The sequence below is a fragment of the Hyperolius riggenbachi genome, chromosome 6, assembly GCF_040937935.1.
Source record: "Hyperolius riggenbachi isolate aHypRig1 chromosome 6, aHypRig1.pri, whole genome shotgun sequence".
NCBI classification, from domain to species: Eukaryota; Metazoa; Chordata; class Amphibia; order Anura; family Hyperoliidae; genus Hyperolius; species Hyperolius riggenbachi.
This window is the reverse complement of record NC_090651.1, coordinates 317,357,870-317,380,625: the sequence shown is the minus strand read 5'-3', so window position 1 is coordinate 317,380,625 and position 22,756 is coordinate 317,357,870. Positions and strand designations below refer to the sequence as shown.

The 22,756-nt window shown below is 48.5% G+C and overlaps 1 protein-coding gene across 1 annotated transcript in view; it reads right to left on the bottom strand.

Annotated features, from left to right (window-relative positions):
• Positions 1-1,009: 1,009 nt before the first annotated feature.
• Positions 1,010-22,756, bottom strand: part of LOC137522866 (galactoside alpha-(1,2)-fucosyltransferase 2-like) — a 78,862-nt gene continuing 57,115 nt past the window's right edge. The window contains exon 2 of the mRNA XM_068243007.1: positions 1,010-2,836. Coding sequence (XP_068099108.1) covers positions 1,767-2,836 — 1,070 coding nt within the window. The 3' untranslated portion in view covers positions 1,010-1,766. The remainder of the gene's footprint in view (positions 2,837-22,756) is intronic.

The following is a 22,756-nucleotide window of genomic DNA, read 5'->3' as shown; positions in this document are numbered from 1 at the left end:
TGTCCAGTATGTGTAGTCAGGGGGTATATGTGCCCAGTATATGTAGGCAGGGGGTATATGTCCCAAGTATATGTAGGCAAGGGGTATATGTCCCCAGTATATGTAGGCAGGGGGTATATGTCCCCAGTATATGTAGGCAGGGGGTATATGTCCCTAGTATATGTAGGCAGGGGGTATATGTCCCCAGTATATGTAGCCAGGGGGTATATGCGCCCAGTATATGTAGCCCAGTATATGTAGCCAGGGGGTATATGCGCCCAGTATATGTAGCCCAGTATATGTAGCCAGGGGGTATATGCGCCCAGTATATGTAGGCAGGGGGTATATGTCCCCAGTATATGTAGGCAGGGGGTATACGTCCCCAGTATATGTAGCCAGGGGGTATATGCGCCCAGTATATGTAGGCAGGGGGTATATGTCCCCAGTATATGTAGGCAGGGGGTAAATGTCCCCAGTTTATGTAGGCAGGGGGTATATGTCCCCAGTATATGTAGGCAGGGGGTATATGTCCCCAGTATATGTAGGCAGGGGGTATATGTCCCCAGTATGTGTATGTTTTTTGGGAGGGGAGCAGCGCATAGAAGAGGGAGAGCTGTGAGCAGCGGTGGAGAAGGGGGGCCATCTCCCCCCTCCTTCTCTCACCTCAGGAGCTCTCCCTCCCTCGCTGTCCCCTCCACAACTAATGTCCGTCCGGGTGGCTGGCAGCGGCGGGCGGGACTTACCTGCGTTTCGTCGCAGCGCCGGATGGATCTGCCGCTACTCTCTGGTCTAGTCCAGACCAGAGCAGCGGCTGCAGGACCCGAACTTCCGGCGCTGGAGCGAGACGGAGGTAAGTCCCGCCCGCCGCTGCCAGCCACCCGGACATTAGTTATGGAGGGGACAGCGAGGGAGGGAGAGCACCTAAGGTGAGAGAAGGAGGGGGGAGATGGCCCCCCTTCTCCACCGCTGCTCACAGCTCTCCCTCTTCTATGCGCTGCTCCCCTCCCAAAAAAAAAAAAAAAAAACTCTGCAGCTCAGCTGGGCGCCCTCGGGGACCCGGCGCCCCGGGGCAGTTGTCCTACCCCGACCCCCCCTAGCTCCGCGTCTGGTAAAGATGCTGGCATCACACAAATACATTAAAAAATGTAAACCAGAGCAAGTTAAGAGTAAAACATTGGAAATTGTCTGAATAGTTTATAAATAAATATTATAAAAAATAAACAGTTTTATTCCTTGGGTTATATTCAGCAAAAGCTACTCTTTAAAGGAAACCTAAAGCGAAACAAAACAAAAAGAGTTTAACTTACCTGAGACTTCTACCGCCCCCCTGAAGCCGCCCTGTGCCGGCGCCAGGACAAAACAATCCTCCGATCCCCCGCAGCGACTCAGTTGAGCCAGTCGATGCCCACTGCCCCTGCGCATCCTTGATCATGCTCGTGTTGCCAGGAGCATCCTGCGTGTGCGCAATATGAGAAAATCTCATACTGTGCATGCGCAGGATACTCCTGGCGACAGGAGGAGGTGCGCAGCCAGGGCCACGCAGGCACAGTGGCCATAGGCTGGCTCAGTCGCCAAAAATGAAACTAAGTCACTGCGGGGGACTGGAGGATTGGTTTGTTCTGGCACGAGCTGCAGTGGGTCGGCAGAAGCCCCAGGTAAGTTAAACTTTTTTGTTGCTTTGCTTTATGTTCACTTTGGTCATTTAGTCAAGTATTACAACTTAAATAGTTTTTATAACATTTTTAAAGTTGGAATTATGATAAGTTAAAATGAGTCCAGTTACTTTGTTAGGGAGTTATTGTTTCATTCTGATTTGTCTTATTTAGGAGAGGAGAAAGATCTGCAGGAATACCAATCCATTCAGGTAGAAAAGTAGCTTCATACTTAAAAAATGTAAGAAAAGGAGAGTCAGGCAATGTGTAGTTTGTTAAGTAAATTGTTTCTCCACCTGCTAAGTACCCCGCCCAAACACCAAAAGTCCCTATAGTCATGATGGTGTGGTTACAATGGGCCAAGAGGGCAAAGTCCCGGGCTGGAGATCCTTCTTGACCATCCCCAGCAAAGTGTATATCTCCTCGTGAATTATTTATGTTCTCTTTACACCAATCCATCCCGTTGCTGGTCACAATGAAAAGTGGATTCTCATACTTGTTTCTGAAATAGTCTGTGGCCTTTTGTAAATATCCTTTGTCAGCAACCACCCCTTTCCATAAATTAGGCATGACAGAGACATAATCTCCTCTTCGAACATGTACCCCTACAAACGTGACATTTTTTTTGTCCCCACGTACTTTGTCAAGGTAGGCATAAGACTCTTCTCTAATGAAGTCATGGAATGTAAATTCTCTGAGGATTTCATCCTTAATATGGTGGTAGATCGTATAAGAACATGGGGTGCCAATAAAATAGATATGGTCTCTTTGAATGTTATAGTACTCTTCAGACATCCAATCATGCAAGGCCAATCTATTCCATTTGATTTTGGAACTAATTTCTTCGTGAAGTACAGGTAATCTTATCTTAAACATCTTTGACAGTTGGTCATGCATACTAGATAAAATATAGGCTTGACGGCCATGCATCTTGGCAAGGGCATAAAGAGTGGCGTACTCCCCCATGTAATTGCCCAGACGTCCAGCAGCATTGATAGTCCACATGCCAGTCAGAGGTTTGGGCTTTTTCACTGGTGGACACAGATCTTCGGTGCTTTTCAGCAGTTTTCCATTTTTTACAAGTCCCGTAAATTCACTGATGTGCAGATTGTAATGATAATCATAAGAAAACGTGATCAGCACAAGGAAAAAAGCAGTTGCCATGACCCAGAGGACACGCTTGTTCAATTTTCCAGGGGTTCCCGCTAAAGTGAAATTGACAAAACACACGTGTTAGGAAAAAGAAACAGAATACGTAAGTAACAGTTGTGACTTTATTTAAACTTTAAAGAAAATTAAAATTTTGGTTAGAACTAAGCATTCAAATCAGATCTGTACAGTAAATCGATTTTGGCAAACATTATTTTTGCGTCCTTATTCCTGAAAGTGTAAAAGTCGGGCATAAAATAAAAAAACAATTATTTATTTTTATCTGGTAAACAAGTAATAAGGATGCTAACCAGGCAATCCAAAAGTTAAAATCACTAATACTTTTCTGGTTGATAAATGATCATTCCCCAGTTTACCTGACTCTTATTTGGTATACACAAAATTTGGTACATGAAAAGAAAGTTGCAGGGCATGCTGGGTGGTCCTTTTTTGCTTCTCTATTTATTCTCAGACTTAACTAATGCAGCCTGATTGGCCGATGCCTCTTTGCCTCCTGTTTTCCCCTCCCACACCTCTGGTCCTCTCTGATGGGCCAATATTTCTCATGATGAGACAATGCACTTTCTATAGTGAAGGGCAGGCAAATCAGGCAGAGCAGAGTAAGGGAGGAAATGACATCAGGGTTGGCATCAAAATAGCCACACTTAAAATGGAAAATGCTAAGAAGGATTTTCTCTTTTTTTACTGTAGAAAAATTACTAAAATCAAACCATGGACAGTGCAATACATATGTTATGCAAGTAGAGCAAGTATTTATCTACTTATATATGTGTTGTTGTTTTTTTATTTTTAGATAGTATGGCTGACAGCTCTTCTTTAATTTTCTAGGAATTTTCTAGCAATTTTCACCTTTCAGCGCTCCTCCCTTTCATTCACCAATAACTTTATCACTACTTATCACAACAAAATGATCTATATGTTGTTTTTTTTCGCCACCAATTAGGCTTACTTTGGGTGATACTTTTTGAACAGCAAGGCAGGGGAAGCATCATACCTGTGTGTTACCTGTGTGTAGAGTGGGGCCGAACCTCCAATTTTAGGTTCGCGAACCGGGTTCGTGAACTTCCGCGTAAGGTTCGGTTCGCGGAAAAGTTCGCGAACCGCAATAGACTTCAATGGGGATGCGAACTTTGAAAAAAAGAAAAAATTATGCTGGCCACAAAAGTGATGGAAAAGATGTTTCAAGGGGTCTAACACCTGGACCCCCAGGTGGAGGAGTGGGATACATGCCAAAAGTCCCCGGGAAAAATCTGGTATTGACGCAAAGCAGCGTTTTAAGGGCAGAAATCACATTGAATGCTAAATGACAGGCCTAAAGTGCTTTAAAACATCTTGCATGTGTATACATCAATCAGGTAGTGTAATTAAGGTACTGCTTCACACTGACACACCAAACTCACCGTGTAACGCACCGCAAACAGCTGTTTGTGTAGTGACGGCCGTGCTGGACTGGTGCGCACCATGGCGAGAGTGCAGGTTTTGGTGGCTTTACAGCCCATATGGTCGCCTGGCTGATGTAGCTGAATGACAGAACAGTGACTGTCCAGCTGATCAAATTTGGTCTGACCACAATGAGGCAACGACCTTATTATCGTGGGTGTGCCCCCCGAGACACTCATCTAGGCGCCGGTCATTGCTTCATTGTGATACGCAAGCCCCTTCACCACGGCAAGGTAATGATCACGAAGGGGAATGGGCGCATGTACATGCCTTTTCTTTTGTTGTTGCAGCTGCCCGCAGTGCAGCCAGAAAAATTAGGCAGTCATGTACACGCACCAGAAAAATTATTACAGCGGCCGCTGCTAGCAGCGGCCTACAAAATTCAGCAATCCGCCTGGAGTCCCGGACCCTGTTGGTGGTGGCGGAGAAGGTAGTCAAGCGGCCTGCAGGCAGACATGCTGTGTGGAGGGACTGGGAGTGACTTAGTCTTCTTGGGGCAGGCCAGGCAGCCAGTCACACGGCGTGCAGGCAGAGATGCTGTGTGTGCGGGGACTGACTTAGTCTTGGGGCAGGCAGCACCCCTCCGGGATACATGCCTCATTCATTTTGATAAAGGTGAGGTACTTAACACTTTTGTGACTTAGGCGACTTCTCTTCTCAGTGACAATGCCTCCAGCTGCGCTGAAGGTCCTTTCTGACACGACGCTTGCGGCAGGGCAGGAGAGAAGTTGGATGGCAAATTGGGACAGCTCTGGCCACAGGTCAAGCCTGCGCACCCAGTAGTTCAAGGGTTCCTCATCGCTGTTCACAGCAGTGTCTACATCCACACTTAAGGCCAGGTAGTCGGCTACCGGCCGTTCCAGGCGTTGGTGGAGGGTGGATCCGGAAGGACTACGGCGAGGCGTTGGACTAAAGAACGTCCGCATGTCCGACATCACCATGAGATCGCTGGAGCGTCCTGTCTTTGACTGCGTGGACACGGGAGGAGGATAGTGGCAGTGGTACCTTGCTGGCGTTGTGCTGTCACATCACCCTTAAAGGGAAGGTTCAGGGAGGGTGGGCAAAAAATAAAAATCAAATTCCACTTACCTGGGGCTTCCTCCAGCCCGTGGCAGGCAGGAGGTGCCCTCGCCGCCGCTCCGCAGGCTCCCGGTGGTCTCCGGTGGCGCGCCCGACCTGGCCAGGCCGGCTGCCAGGTCGGGCTCTTCTGCGCTCCAAGGCCCGGAACTTCTGCGTCCCACGCCGGCGCTCTGACGTCATCGGACGTCCTCCGTGCTCTACTGCGCATGCGCAGTAGTTCTGCGCATGCGCAGTAGAGCCCGGAGGACGTCCGATGACGTCAGAGCGCCGGCGTGGGACGCAGAAGTTCCGGGCCTTGGAGCGCAGAAGAGCCCGACCTGGCAGCCGGCCTGGCCAGGTCGGGCGCGCCACCGGAGACCACCGGGAGCCTGTGGAGCGGCGGCGAGGGCACCTCCTGCCTGCCACGGGCTGGAGGAAGCCCCAGGTAAGTGGAATTTGATTTTTATTTTTTGCCCACCCTCCCTGAACCTTCCCTTTAAAGGCATTGTAAAGCATAGTTGACAGCTTGTTCTGCATGTGCTGCATCCTTTCCACCTTCAGGTGAGTTGGTAACAGGTCCGCCACTTTGTGCCTGTACCGAGGGTCTAGTAGTGTGGCCACCCAGTACAGCTCATTCCCCTTGAGGTTTTTTATACGGGGGTCCCTCAACAGGCAAGACAGCATAAAAGACGACATCTGCACAAAGTCGGATCCAGATGTACCATCCATCTCCTCTTGCTCTTCCTAAGTGACGTCACGTAAGTCAACCTCCTCCCCCCAGCCGCGAACAATACCACGGGAAGGTTGAGCAGCACAAGCCCCCTGCGACGCCTGCTGCGGTTGTTCTCCTGCCGCCGTCCCCTCCTCCTCCTCCCCCAAAGAAACACCTTGTTCATCATCCTCTGAGTCTGACTCGACTTCTGCACACAACTTCTCTTCTTCCTCCTCCTCCCCCCTCTGTGCTGCCGCAGGTGTTGAGGAAACAGCTGGGTCTGATGAAAATTGGTCCCATGCCTGTTCCTGCTGTAACTGTTCCTGGTCACGCTCATTCGCAGCTTCATCCGCCACTCTACGCACAGCACGCTCCAAGAAGTAAGCGTAGGGAATCAAGTCGCTGATGGTGCCTTCACTGCGGCTCACCAGGTTGGTCACCTCCTCAAACGGCCGCATGAGCCTGCATGCATTTCTCATCAGTGTCCAGTTGTCGGGCCAGAACATCCCCATCTTCCCAGACTGTTTTATTCTACTGTAGTTGTAGAGGTACTGGGTGACGGCTTTCTTCTGTTCTAGCAGGCGGGAGAACATGAGCAGGGTCGAATTCCAGCGAGTCGGGCTATCGCAAAGCAGGCGTCTCACCGGCAAGTTGTTTTTCCGCTGAATTTCCGCAAAGCGTGCCATGGCTGTGTAAGACCGCCTCAAATGCCCACAGAACTTCCTGGCCTGCTTCAGGACATCCTCTAAGCCAGGGTACTTTGACACAAATCTTTGAACAACTAGATTCATGACATGTGCCGTGCAGGGTATGTGTGTCAGCTTCCCCATATGCAAAGCGGCAAGCAGATTGCTGCCGTTGTCGCACACCACGTTGCCTATCTCCAGGTGGTGCGGGGTCAGCCACTCATCCACCTGTTTCTTAAGAGCAGCCAGGAGAGTTGCTCCAGTGTGACTCTCCTCTTTGAGGCAAGACATGTCTAAGATGGCGTGACACCGTCGTACCTGGCATGCAGCATAGGCCCTGCGGAGCTGGGGCTGTGTAGCAGGAGAGGAGAACTGCCACTCAGCCAAGGAGGAGGAGGACAGCGAAGAGCATGTAGCAGGAGGAGAGGAGGTGGCAGGAGGCCTGCCTGCAAGCCGTGGAGGTGTCACAATTTGGTCCGCTGTGCCCTGCTTGCCATCGTTCACCAGGTTGACCCAATGGGCTGTAATGTAGCAGACCAGGTGCTTGGCAGACGTGCTTGGCAGACGAGGCATCCGTGGTCAGGTGTACCCTTGACCCAACGCTCTTCGCAAGAGATGACACCACTTGCCTCTCAACTTCACGGTGCAGTTGGGGTATGGCCTTTCTAGAAAAATAAGTGCGGCCTGGCATCTTCCACTGCGGTGTCCCGATGGCCACAAATTTACGGAAGGCCTCAGAGTCCACCAGCCGGTATGGTAACAGCTGGCGAGCTAACAGTTCCGCCATGCCAGCTGTCAGACACCGGGCAAGGGGGTGACTGGCCGAAATTGGCTTCTTCCGCTCAAACATTTCCTTCACGGACACCTGACTGCTGCTGTGGGCAGAGGAGCAGGAAGCGCTCAAGGACAGAGGCGGAGTGGAGGAGGGTGCCTGTGAAGGTGCAAGGGAGAAAGCGGCAGAAGCAGCCTGAAGGAGGAAGAGGAGACGGAGGGTGACTTTTCTTTTGTGTGCTGCTGCTGCTTTTGCCCAGGTGGCCATCCCATTGCTGTTTGTGCCTTTTCTCCAGGTGCCTTCGTAAGGCACTTGTCCCTACGTGAGTGTTGGCCTTTCCACGGCTCAATTTTTGTTGGCAGAGCGAACAGATGGCTTTGCTCCGATCTGAGGCACACACATTAAAAAATGTCCACACCGCTGAGCCACCCTTGGATGTGGGCACTATGGGGACCTCAGCAGCTGATGCTGAAGGGCAAGTTGGCTGGCTGTACATAGGTGGCGATACATGGTGCCGGACACTGCCACCAGCTGTTTCTGACGAAGAGCTGCCCCAGCTTCTTTCAGCAACTTCTCTCCTCCTACTACTCTCTGACTCCCCCTCTGAACTGTCCCCCTCTTCATCTCCTCTATTGGGAACATACAGAGGATCCGTATCATCGTCATCATCGTAATCATCCTGCCCAGCTTCGCTTGCCTCAGAAAAATCCAAACATGCACCATCAGTAGGTCCTTCATCCTCCTTACACGTTACATCCATAGTGTTGCTGCGTAACTCAGACATATGAGCTGGTGAAAATCCATCTGGCTGTAACAACAATGGCTGTGCATCAGTGATTTCACCACTAAATAATTCTTGCGAAGTGTCAAATGCAGCGGAAGTGGTGCTAGTAGTAGCGCTGGTGGCTGAGCAAGATGAGGTGTTCTGTGTCGCTAAATACTCAACCACGTCCTGACAATCTTGGGAGGTGATGGGACGTGCCTTCTTCCGTGCACTGTACTGTGGGCCAGGTCCACACAAAATTACATTTACACGACCTCGCACAGACCTGCCGGGTGGCCTTCCTCTGGCTCTGGCACTACCTCTTCCTCTACCTGTTTTGTCCATATCGGGTATGCACGGAGTGGTATATCACACTGTGTGCACTCACGTAGGTAGGTGGGTTCACTTAACTGCACAGGTATGCGCACTGATGCGGTGGGTTCACTGAACAGAACAGGTATGCAGTGGCGGGTTCACTGAACAGAACAGGTATGCAGTGGCGGGTTCACTGAACAGGTATGCAGTGGCAGGTTCACAGAACAGGTATACAGTGGCGGGTTCACTGAACAGAACAGGTATACAGTGGCAGGTTCACTGAACAGAACAGGTATACAGTGGCGGGTTCACTGAACAGAACAGGTATACAGTGGTGGGTTCACTGAACAGACAAGGTATACAGTGGCAGGTTCACTGAACAGAACAGGTATACAGTGGCGGGTTCACTGAACACAACAGGTATGCAGTGGCGGGTTCACTGAACAGAACAGGTATGCAGTGGCGGGTTCACTGAACAGAACAGTTATGCAGTGGCAGGTTCACTGAACAGAACAGGTATACAGTGGCAGGTTCACTGAACAGAACAGGTATACAGTGGCAGGTTCACTGAACAGAACAGGTATACAGTGGCGGGTTCACTGAACAGAACAGGTATACAGTGGCAGGTTCACTGAAAAGAACAGGTATACAGTGGCGGGTTCACTGAACACAACAGGTATGCAGTGGCGGGTTCACTGAACAGAACAGGTATGCAGTGGTGGGTTCACTGAACAGGAATACAGTGGCGGGTTCACTGAACAGAACAGGTATGCAGTGGCGGGTTCACTGAACAGAACAGGTATACAGTGGCAGGTTCACTGAACAGGTATGCAGTGGCAGGTTCACTGAACAGGTATGCAGTGGTGGGTTCACTGAACAGGTATGCAGTGGTGGGTTCACTGAACAGGTATGCAGTGGCAGGTTCACTGAACAGGTATACAGTGGCGGGTTCACTGAACAGAACAGGTGTGCAGTGGCAGGTTCACTGAACAGGTATACAGTGGCGGGTTCACTGAACAGAACAGGTATACAGTGGCAGGTTCACTGAACAGAACAGGTATACAGTGGCGGGTTCACTGAACAGAACAGGTATGCGGTGGCGGGTTCATTGAACAGAACAGGTATGCAGTGGTGGGTTCACAGAACAGGTATGCAGTGGCAGGTTCACAGAACAGGTATACAGTGGCGGGTTCACTGAACAGAACAGGTATACTGCTGGGGACATATCACCCAATCCAGGACCCTCTCCCAGACCACACTGCACTCTGGTAAATACCACATCCCGCACTGACCATCCTCACTCCTCCGCACATATTAACCGATGTAACCTGATCACCATTCCTTGCCTTCCCAGCTCTCCCCCTCCCATATCTGGGGCTCTCTGGAATGCACACTCTGTAGTCAACAAACTAGCCCACGTCCATGATCTGTTCATCACTAATGCTTTCACCTTCCTGGGGCTCACTGAGACATGGCTAACCCCATCTGATACTGTGTCTCCAGCTGCCCTTTCATACGGTGGCCTCAAGTTTAGCCACACACCTAGATCGGGTGACAAACATGGGGGTGGGGTGGGAATTCTTCTTTCCGAACACAGCTCCTTTACACCGCTTGCACCTGCACCTTCTCTGGCTTTCTCTTCCTTTGAGGCTCATGCTGTCCGCATCTACTCCCCTCACCATTTCCAGGTTGCTGTCATCTACCGTCCTCCTGGACCAGCCTCCACCTTCATTGACCACTTTTCAACATGGCTTCTCCACTTTCTATCCACTGACATTCCTTCCATCATCATTGGGGACTTTAACATCCCCATAGACACTAACTGTTCCACTACCACAAAATTCCTCTCACTCACCTCATCCTATGACCTCTCCCAATGGTCCTCAACCTCCACCCACAAAAATGGCCACACTTTGGACCTAGTTTTTACCCGGCTCTGTCCAGTTACCACATTTAATAACTCTTTATTCCCCCTTTCAGATCACAATCTCATAACGTTTACAATCAGCCCCTCCCTGCCTCCTCCAGCTACTGTAGTGCAGCCATCACGCTTATGCAGGAATTATCGCAACCTCGACCTCTGCTCCCTAGCTGATTCTCTAAAACCCCTGGGCTCCCTGTCATCCTACACTGACCCCGAGTCAGCATCCATCTACTACTCCACCACAGTCACCGCTGTCATGAACACAGCCGCCCCTCTCACCAACTTCAGCCCCCGCCGCATCAACAGACAGCCCTGGCTGACTGAACCCATCAAACAACTGAAAAGACAGTCCAGGGCAGCAGAACGGCAGTGGAGGAAAAGCTCCAACGCAGATGACTTCGCCCACTATAAAAACACGCTGCTGCAGCTCAGAGACGCTCTCTCACTTGCAAAGCAGTCATACTTCTCTATACTTATTTCTTCACAATCCCATAACCCTAAACAACTTTTTAACACCTTCAACTCTCTTCTCCACCCCCCGCCTCCCCCTACAACCACAAGCTTGTCTGCAGAGGACTTTGCAGCATATTTTGTGAGCAAAATTGAAACGCTACAGAACAGCTTTCAAAAGCAACCCTCTTCACCGGTCCAATCACCTCTTCCTTTTTCCTCTCCTCCCGACAGCTCCCCCACTATTAACTATCCCTCTCCACATAACCACTCACCCACTCAAACCCCCTCCCTGCTAACCATCTTCTCTGCCTTAACTGAACAGCGTCTTTCTTCACTAATCTCTAAAGCTCATCTTACTACATGCGCCTCAGACCCTATTCCCTCTCATCTTATCCCCCAGCTCTCCTCCCCCCTCATTCCTGCTTTAACAACACTGTTTAACCTTTCCATCTCAACTGGCATTTTCCCTTCTTCATTTAAACAAGCTATCATAACACCACTAATCAAAAAACCCTCCTTAGACTCTACTGCCCTTTCTAATTACCGCCCAGTCTCTCTCCTTCCCTTTGCCTCCAAACTGCTGGAACGCCACATTTACTCAGAGTTGTCTAACTTTCTCTCTGCTAATTCCCTGTTGGACCCCTTCCAGTCTGGCTTCCGCCCTCAACATTCTACGGAAACCGTTCTCACTAAGGTTGCCAATGACCTCCTAGTTGCTAAAGCCAAAGGCAGATTTTCGGTACTAATACTCCTAGATCTGTCCTCTGCCTTCGACACTGTTGATCATACCCTGCTTCTCCAGACCCTCTCAACACTGGCAATCAAGGGCCTAGCACACTCCTGGCTCAACTCTTACCTGTCTGGACGTTCTTTCATGGTCTCCTATGCCAATACCAACTCCTCTCCACGCCCACTGTCTGTGGGAGTACCACAAGGGTCCGTCCTTGGACCCCTCCTCTTTTCCATTTACACCCATGGCCTGGGACAGATAATAAGCTCTTTTGGGTTTCAATACCACCTCTATGCTGATGACACCCAAATTTATTGTTCTGCCCCAGACCTCTCCACACTACTATCTAAAGTCCCCAAATGTCTATCCGCTGTATCTACATTTATGTCATCCCGCTTCCTTAAACTCAATATGAGCAAAACGGAGATTGTGATATTTCCACCTTCGCTCTCTGTTCCACCTCCCATTGTCACAATCAATGTAGAGAACACCCCAATAGCATCAACCCCCAAAGCTCGTTGCCTAGGGGTAACTCTGGAATCTGAGCTCTCCTTTAAACCACATATTAACACTTTAACTACCTCCTGCTACTTCCATTTCAAAAACATCTCCAGAATCCGTCCCTTCCTTTCACAAGAAGCAACTAAAATGCTTGTGCATGCCCTAATCATCTCCCGTCTTGACTACTGCAACACCCTACTCTGTGGTCTACCAAAAAGCAGACTGGCACCCCTCCAATCCCTACTAAACTCTGCGGCCTGTCTCATCCACCTCTCTTCTAGATCCTCTGAGGCAGCCCCTCTCTGCCAATCCCTCCATTGGTTACCAGTTGCCCAAAGGATCCAGTTTAAACTTCTCACACTTGCATACAAAGCTCTACACAAGCTGTCGCCTCCATACATTTCCTCTTTAATCTCCAGATACCTCCCCGCTCGGACCCTCCGTTCCTCACAGGAGACCCTTTTGTCCTCCAGCCTAGTCACCTCCTCTCACTCTCGCATCCAAGACTTCTCACGGGCGGTCCCTCTCCTTTGGAACTCTCTCCCTCAGCCGGTTCGTCATGCCACGAGTCTGGAAACCTTCAAACGTACTCTGAAAACACACCTGTTCAGACAAGCCTATAATTTGCTATAGGCAGCACTGAAGGCACACTGGCTCACCCACTAATCCTGGGGCTCGATTCACAAAGCGGTGATAACCCAGTTATCACGCCTAAAAGACTTTAGGCGTGATAACCTTTGCACCACTGAGTTATCACCGATTTTTCCTGCTCTTCGCGCGAAGTTACCGCGCGTACGCGCGTACGCGCGGAAGTGCGCGCGCAAAGTCCCATAGGGCTTAATGGGAGCTTCGCGCGAAGCATCAGGTGCTGCGCGCGTACGCGCGGTAACTTCGCGCGAGTTTCTTCTTATCATGCCTAAAGTGAGTTTAGGCGTGATAAGGGCCTTTTCACCAGCGTGCAAACACTTTGCACCGCTTTGTGAATCAAGCCCCTGGTGTTTCCTTCACCTTTGTTTCCTCCCCACTACCCCCTAGATTGTAAGCTCGCAAGGGCAGGGACCTCCTCCTAGTGTTTCTCATACTGCTGTAATTTTAACATATGTATATGTACCAACTACATATCAACTATGTATGTATCTGTATTTATTCTATTCAATGTCATGACTGTACAGTGTCTTGTATTTCTTATGTATATTTGTTCCCCATTATTTGTTTGTACTATGTACAGCGCTACGGAAGATGTTGGCGCTATATAAATAAAAAATAATAATAATAATACAGAGGCAGGTTCACTAAACAGAACAGGTATACAGTGGCAGGTTTACTGAACAGAACAGGTATACAGTGGCGGGTTCACTGAACACAACAGGTATGCAGTGGCGGGTTCACTGAACAGGAATACAGTGGCGGGTTCACTGAACACAACAGGTATGCAGTGGCGGGTTCACTGAACAGAACAGGTATACAGTGACAGGTTCACTGAACAGAACAGGTATGCAGTGGCAGGTTCACTGAACAGTATGCAGTGGTGGGTTCACTGAACAGGTATGCAGTGGTGAGTTCACTGAACAGGTATGCAGTGGCAGGTTCACTGAACAGGTATACAGTGGCGGGTTCACTGAACAGAACAGGTATGCAGTGGCAGGTTCACTGAACAGGTATACAGTGGCGGGTTCACTAAACAGAACAGGTATACAGTGGCAGGTTCACTGAACAGTACAGGTATGCAGTGGCTGGTTCACTGAACAGGTATGCAGTGGTGGGTTCACTGAACAGGTATGCAGTGGTGGGTTCACTGAACAGGTATGCAGTGGTGGGTTCACTGAACAGGTATGCAGTGGTGGGTTCACAGAACAGGTATGCAGTGGCAGGTTCACTGAACAGGTATGCAGTGGTGGGTTCACTGAACAGGTATGCAGTGGTGGGTTCACTGAACAGGTATGCAGTGGTGGGTTCACAGTACAGGTATGCAGTGGTGGGTTCAAAGAACAGGTATGCAGTGGCAGGTTCACTGAACAGGTATGCAGGTATCCAGTGGGCTCACTGAACAGAACAGGTATGGTGGGCTCACTGAACAGAACAGGTATGCAGCCAGGAACAAGCTAAGCCTAACTAATCTTTCCCTATGAGAGACAGTCTGCAGCAGCTCGCCCTACTCTCACTAACGCAGGCACACGAGTGAGCTTAATGGCCGGCGCTGCCTGCCTTTTATTAGGGGGGGGGAGTGGGCTAGTGTAGCCTAATTGGCTACACTGGGCCTGCTGACTGTGATGTAGAGGGTCAAAGTTGATCCTCATGGTGCATTATGGGGCGAACCGAGCTTCCGCAAAACTTCGCCTGCGGGACGCGAACGCGAACCACTGAAGTTCGCATGGAACCGTTCGCAGGCGAACCGTTCAGCCCAACTCTACCTGTGTGGAGCGAGTGATACATCCTCCTTACTCCTCTCTTCAGCTGCGCAGTACATTGTGAGAAGCTTAGGCTGCCATGTTCTAGTTACAGCCCAGCTAGGTAAAACACTATGGATCACCAATTAATCATGTTTATAGCAAGGTTTGTTGGCCCCATCACCACAAGATTCCTAGCAAATAGTGAGACATCTTACAAAGTGATTCTATTTTGGAACAACACAGGTGTTGTTAGATCCCTACTCTTTAACCACTTCACCGCTGAGGTTTTTTTCCCTCGCTATGCATTAGCACGGCTTTGTGAATCAAGCCCACTGCCTCTATATGTTTATTGCATACTACCCTACCTCTTGTTTCCCTCTATTCCTTTAGATTGTAAGCTTGCAAGGGCAGGGCTCTCTCCCCTTTTGTGTCTTTTAATGATACATTTTATTCATCATGTTACTTTTATTACTGTCATTACCAATCCTGTATTTTGCATCGATTTTCTATTTTGTCACCAACTATGTATTTTGTATATTGGTGTACACTATTGTCTGTATTATTATGTAGTCCATGTTCATTTCTTACCTTGTACAGCGCCACAGAATATGTTGGCGCTTTATAACTCAATAATAATAATTTTCCTATATGCAGATATGTTATTGGATCTTTTTTTTTTTAATAATTACATGACCAAATGTAAAAAAAAAAAGTTTTATTTGTTTAACTGTTGAAAGTTTTAAATCGGCATGATACCATTTATTGGCTAACTTAAAAGAAAAAGTGTAAGCTTTCGGGTAATAAGCCTCCTTCAGACTCACAGCTTATATACAATGAGCATCTTAAGGAGGTATATATATTTTTGAGGCAAATATACTGTAAATAAGTGGCATTCAGATGCAGTAATTAAAACAGGGCATCAAAAGGCTTTTTGCTAGGATGCTTGTCAATCCCCCAAGTGTTGTGAGGTATTTATGACAAATAGATAAGACCCTTTGTTTACTTAACCTCCACATACCTAGGCTGACAAAATTAACTAATGCTGATAATACATCATGAGATTTTTTTTTGGCAGATAGATGGTTCAATAGATAATTTCCAACAGGTCCGATCTCATTTTCTGATTTCTGATTTTCAATCGTTTTCTGATCAATTTCTCATAAAAGTGAATGGAAATCGATCGGAAAAACAGTCAGAAAATCAATTGGGTAATCGATAGGACTGCTGAAAAATCTCATTGTGTATTCCCAGCATATAGCTGAACACTCACCTGAAGATGGATTGGGGAACCTCACAGCGACACCAGCCGATGAAGAGCATTCCCTGGTCCATGTTCCTACTCATGACAGCAGTCAACTGGCATGGATGAGAGGTTAAACGATTGCGGTACTTTGCACGAGAGTCATCAGGGATCTTAAATATCTGATCAGTCCTGAGGGTCGTAATTACTGTGCATCACAAAACCAGGTTCGTGTGCGTGCATGTACCCACGCCATGAGATTGAAGAAACAATTGCTTGCCACTAAAAAAAATCATGGGAAAAATTGCGCAAAAAACTGCGTCGTGGGTACGAGCAGTTTATGCACATTATGGCAGATAATTCATTCAGGTATAGGTTCACCCCTCACTGAAGTCATGTTCCCCCACTTTTTGTGCCTGCAATGAGTGTTGGTGTGTAGTTTAGTCCAGTAGTTATTGGAGCTCTGCACATCTTATGCTATTAAAACATTCAGGTATCAGTTTTTGAAAGCGCTGCCATTCCTTTTGCTGTATGAATTGAATGTGTGTATACTAGTGGCTAGCTGCATTCACTGATCCACAATTATTCTACAAAGCTTTAGATTAGAATTAGCACACAATTTGCATCTGCTTTGCATTCAGGGCGTGTATTTAGTCCAGAGGGGCTTTGCATTGCCTTTGTAGGTTTGCAAACGGATGCATCCATGAGCGCTGTCACCAGTCTGTATGTCTGTGTGTACATCTATACACATGCCTATACTGGGTAAGTCCTGACCACATCTATTGGGGACACCTATAGACCTGGTGACATATACACCTGGCTACATATACTGGGGACATATACACCTGGCTACATATACTGGGGACATATACACCTGGCTACATATACTGGGGACATATAAACCTGGCTACATATACTGGGGACATATACACCTGGCTACATATACTGGGGACATATACACCTGGCTACATATACTGGGGACATATACACCTGGCGACATATACTGGGGACATATACACCTGGCTACATATACTGGGCACATATACACCTGGCTACATATACTGGGCACATATACACCTGGCTACATATACTGGGCACATATACACCTGGCTACATATACTGGGCACAAATACACCTGTCTGTCCTTATGTGCATTTACTGGTGAAAGGCTGTCTGTCATTACATGCATTTAGTGGTGAAACGCTGTCTCTTATGTGCTTTTAGTGGTGAAACGCTGTCTTTCATTACATGTATTTACTGGTGAAAGTCTGGCTGTCATTACATGCATTTGGTGGTGAAACGCTGTCTCTTATGTGCATTTAGTGGTGAAACGCTGTCTCCCATTACATGCATTTACTGTGGAAAGGCTGTCTGTCATTACATGCATTTAGTGGTGAAATGCTGTCTCTTATGTGCATTTAGTGGTGAAACACTGTCTCTCATTACGTGCATTTAGTGGTGAAACGCTGTCTCTCATTACGTGCATTTACTGGGGAAACACTGCCTGTCAATACGTGCATTTACTGGTGAAAGGCTGTCTCTCATTACATGCATTTACTTGGGAAACGCTATCTGTCATTATGTGCATTTACTGGTGAAACACTGTCTTTCATTATATGCATTTAGTGGTGAAAGGCTGTCAGCCATTACATGCATTTACTGGGGGAACGCTATCTGTCATTACGTGCATTTACTGGGGGAACGCTATCTGTCATTATGTGCATTTACTTCATATTTTTTTTATGTAACTACATTAGCTGGTATAACTACATTACATTTAGCCCCGCCCACATGCCATCATGCCCACGCCCATTTTTTCGCTTTGCGTGCCGCAAATTTCCCCATCCATGATGCCCCCTACCCATTTTTGACTGCCCCCTCATATGTGCCTGTCTAGAACCGGCTCTGGCTACAGTGTGTGTTTTTTATTATGAACTGAGAAAATAAAAGCATTTTTAATGGTAAAAATCAATCTTATTGGCTCAAGGAACACATATTTACTTTCACCAATTAGTGCTGCATCAGATATTGCCGGAGGTTTGCACAGGAGCAAGCCCAATTGTGCACAGCTGTGCTTCAGCTACAAGACGTATATCTATGTCCTTGTGGCTTAGATGAAGTCATAGAGGATGTAGATATACTTTAGTGGTGGATTAAGTGGTTAAATCGGGCTCAGCCAGTAAGGAGTTCTGCTACATACTCCACTCCACCACTATTTTATCGCGCCATCGCTCCCCCGCCACCAGTGGCATAACTACAAATCATGGGGCCCACCCTGCAAAACATGGATGGGGCCACATTAATGTTCATAAACCTTCTTTGCCTCTCCTTTGTGACCCTTACAGCCCGGGGGCCCATTTCATAAAGGTTATAAAAAAAGTGTGGCTATCAGGATCTTAAAATCTATAACATGTGTAGCCATGAAAACACCTGATCTGGGACTTCAGAGGGTGGGAAGACTAGTAGTTGGGGCCCCTCCGCACCTCTGGGCCCCCTGCTGTCGCAGGGGCTGCGCCCCACCTGCCACTGTTACATGTAGCCAGGCAATTCCTCATTAAATATGGATGTCAATGGTGGGGGCAATTTCACCACCCAGATTACTTGCTTTGACTTTGAAACACAGATGATGTTTTAGTTCACATTCATATAAGAATAGAATATTTTAAAGTGTTCACAAACTTACAAGCACCACTGTATACAATAATTTATACCCATGGGCGTAACAATAGACCTTGCAAGGGATGCAGCTGCAGGGGGGCCCAGAAGCTGCAGGGGGCCCCGTAGGGAAGAAGTTTATTTTCCCTGTCCTAAGAGACTGACAACTAAGGACACGGAGAGAAAAAAATTCTGTTCTATACACAATTGTTCTTATGACTGCATCTGCTCAGCCTCTGATAAGGAATCATATAAAGTTTTGCCGACAAAGATTTGTAGACAGTCCCTATTCAGTGTTCAGCAGGGTTTTGTGTACAGTTCCCATGTAGAGATGGCTCGAACCTCCGATTTTCGGTTGTTGGCTGGCTGTCCATAGGTGGCGATACATGGCGCTGGATGCTGCCACCAGCTGTTTCTGAAGATGAGCTCCCCCTGCTTCTTTCAGGATCTCATCTCCTCCTACTCCTCTCTGACTCCCCCTCTGAACTGTAGGGATGATCGGAAAGAGCAAATCCCGTTCCGCCGGAATTGCGGAATTCTGCCAGCGCTAAATTCCGTCGCCATTACATTTCCGCTGAATTTTGCGAATTTCCGTGGAAAATTCCGGCGGAAAAATTAAAGTAATTGCAAATGAAACCTCGTTTTTGCTAAATGGTAGCCCATGGGACCTAGTGGCTGTTCCACCGGTCATTCTTTTTTTTTGGGGGGGGGGGGGGGATTTTTTTTAATTATTTTTCTTTTTGCAGCAGCAGGAGGTGTCACTTACGCCATGGGACCTAGCGGTGGTCCCATTGCGGTCGTTTTGGCACCGCAGGAGGTGTTGCTTAAGCCATGGGACCTTGCGGTGGTCCCATGGCGGTCGTTTTGGCACAGCAGGAGGTGTCGCTTACGCCATGGGACATAGCGGTGGTCCCATGGCAGTCGTTTTGGCACCGCAGGAGGTGTCGCTTAAGCTATGGGACTTGGCGGTGGTCCCATGGTGGTCGTTTTGGCACCTGCAGGAGGTTCGCTTAAGCCATGGGACGTTGCGGTGGTCCCATGGCGGTCGTTTTGGCACCGCAGGAGGTGTCGCTTAAGCTATGGGACTTGGCGGTGGTCCCATGGCGGTCGTTTTGGCACCCGCAGGAGGTGTCGCTTAAGCCATGGGACCTTGCGGTGGTCCCATGGCGGTCGTTTTGGCACAGCAGGAGGTGTCGCTTAAGCAGGAGGTGTCACTTACACCATGGGACATTGCGGTGGTCCCATGGCGGTCGTTTTGGCACCGCAGGAGGTGTCGCTTAAGCTATGGGACCTGGCGGTGGTCCCATGGTGGTCGTTTTGGCACCCGCAGGACGTGTCACTTAAGCCATGGGACCTTGCGGTGGTCCCATGGCGGTCGTTTTGGCACAGCAGGAGGTGTTGCTTACGCCATGGGGCCTTGCGGTGGTCCCATGGCGGTCATTTTGGCAACGCAAGAGGTGTCGCGTAAGGTTTGGGACCTGGCAGTGGTTCCATGCCGGTGGTTTTGGAGCCGCAGGAGGTGTCGCGTAGGCTATGGGACCTATACAAAATGGTTGGGATAGGTGAGATAGCTGGGGAGCTGGTTGTTAACATAGGATTGATTGTTTTTTGTTAAGACTGTAATTGGTGCTGAAATAATTACGATTTTCATGCAGAAATCCGTTTGGGTGGTTTTTGTAAGCCTCTGATTGGTGCAGAAATTCAAATTTTCATGAAGAAATCCTGTTGTTCTCACTTTAAGCTTCTTCTAGGGGCTTCCTTGTGATTGGCTTACAAAATTCCGCATTCCGCCGGAAGTACAGGCATGCAGGGATTGGTATTAATAAATGTGCAGCTGTCAGACACACAGGTAACGTGAACAGGTGCAGTGAGTGGTTGAATATAACACTGTGTGTGCTCACGTAGGTAAGTGCACTACTCAACAGGTATGCAGGGAGTGGTATTACAAATGTGCAGCTGTCACACACACAGGTACCGTGAACATGTGCAGTGACTGGTGGTATATAACACTGCTTGCGGTCACGTAGGTAGGTGCACTACTGAACTGGTATGCAGGGATTGGTATTACAAATGTGCAGCTGTCACACAAAGGTAGTCACTGAATGTGCTGGGCCTGGCAGTGGCACAGTAGGAATTACCAAGGGGCCAAGGTCCAGCAGCTGCAACTGACTGACAGGGCTGTATATGCAAAACAAGTGTCTGTGGGACACACACACACACGCAAAAATAGATCACAAGAACAACATTAGCTCTCAAAAGAGCTGTTGAGGAGTGCTTTTTAGCAATAAGTATCAGCAAGGAGCAAGCTAACAAGCATAACACAAGAGCCTAACTAAGCTTTCCCTATGTCAGCAGGTTCTCTCCCTTCTCTAATTACTGCAGCCACACCAGTGAGTGAAAAGGCTAAAGCTGCCTGTGTTTTATAAGGGGGGGGGGCTCCAGGAGGGAGTGTAGCCTGATTGGCTACCCTGTGTCTGCTGACTGAGAGGGTCAAAGTTGACCCTAATGATGTAGTATAGGGGGCGGGCCGAACTCGCATATAGTTTGCGGTTCACCACGAACGCGAACAACCAAAGTCCACACGAATACTTTCGGGCCATCTCTATTCCCATCCTCCAACCTCTCCACCCCTCCCCAAGTGCTCTGTACTGTAGGGATGCTGGAGAAGTCTGCAGAGCTAGTTCTGCTGCTTCAGAGATGGACAGAGTTAGTGTAATAAACTGAGGCTGGGAGCACACGTCTGTCAGTTTTTAGTATGCATTTTCTGCACAGCATGTGTGTCTGTATGTGTGGAAACATGCACGTTTTATCACAGAAGCTAATGTAATTGATAGAGAAAATGCGTGCAGTACTTCACTGTTGTTTTCATCTGCACGTGGAAAACACATTCAAGTGTTCCCTAGCCAATTGAATAACATCTGTTCTTAGTTTGTCTGTGCAGAAAGCGAGGGGGGAGGAAGGGGGGAGGAGGGGGGGCCCTCCAAAGTTTTGCAGGGGGGCCCAGTGATTTCCAGTTATGCCCCTGTTTATACTATACTTTTCTGCTTATGTAATATTATTGTGTGGTTCAGAATTCTATTAAAGGGCCCTTGAGCAGGTGATAAAAGCAGAATTTACACTTATATTGTCACAAGGAGAAAAATTCATCCGGCATTACGCTCAAGGCCATTTCTTCTTTCAAATTTATTGCAAACGTTCTTAAAAGGTATTCAACAATTACAAAATTTCCATACATGCCAATGTGACATTCCCTTGATGGTCCTAGCTGTGGGGTAGTGTGGGAGCAGCGGCCCGCCTGACGACCGTTTCGCTCTAAGATGATGAGCTTCTTCCGAGGATCCGTGTGCGGATGAATTTTTCTCCTTGTGACAATATAAGTATATGTTGACTTCAGACATCTTGAGCACACAGAAGGCTGCATACCCTTTTCCATACCCTAAAGCCACTTCCATACTAATCCCTTGACCGCAGTGCCAGTCTCTTTTTTCTTCATTTAAAGTATAGAATTTACACTAACCTGGGGCTTCCTCCAGCCCACCGTAGGCCGCGAGGTCCTCCACCGACCTCCTGGCTCCTGCTCTGGTTGCGGTCCCAGCTCTGGTTACAAAACGACTTTGCCCTGAAGTCATCAGGTCTGCTTACTGCTTCCATGGATTGCGGCATTACACCGGCCAGCTATGCATCATCCCGCCGGCTGGCGTGAAAGTCCTGCTCATGCGCGGTTCTCTAAGATTGAACCACACATGAGCAGAACTCTCATACCAGTTGGAGGAAGCCCCAGGTAAGTGTAAATTCTGTTTTTATCACATACTCAGGGTCCCTTTAAATACTTCCCTCTTCATAAGGTTTATCTTATATGTAATTCCAATCTATGACACTAGGTGGTGCTTTAGTACAACATTGCTTGTGGTTATTGTATATATGTGAAATAATGAAAAAAAGAACCACTTATTTTCTTTAAAGGGAACCAGAGGCCCCCAAAAAAGCATTTATACATACCTGGGGCTTCCTCCAGCCCCATACGCACAGATCGCTCCCACGCCGCCGTCCTCTGCTGCCTGGATCCGCCGGTACCGGGTCCCCGTCATGGCCGCCAGGCGACCAGTCGGCCGGCTGACGCGGCCAATAGTCCGCATCACACGGAGCTCCCTCCATGTACGTACGCATGAGGCTGCCTACTGCGCAGCCGCATGCGTACGGGTATGGAGGAAGCCCCTGTGATGCGGACAATTGGCCGCGTCCGCCGGAAGTGACGGGACCCGGTACCGCCAATCCAGGAAGCGGAGGATGGCGGCGTGGGAGCGATCCAGGCTTA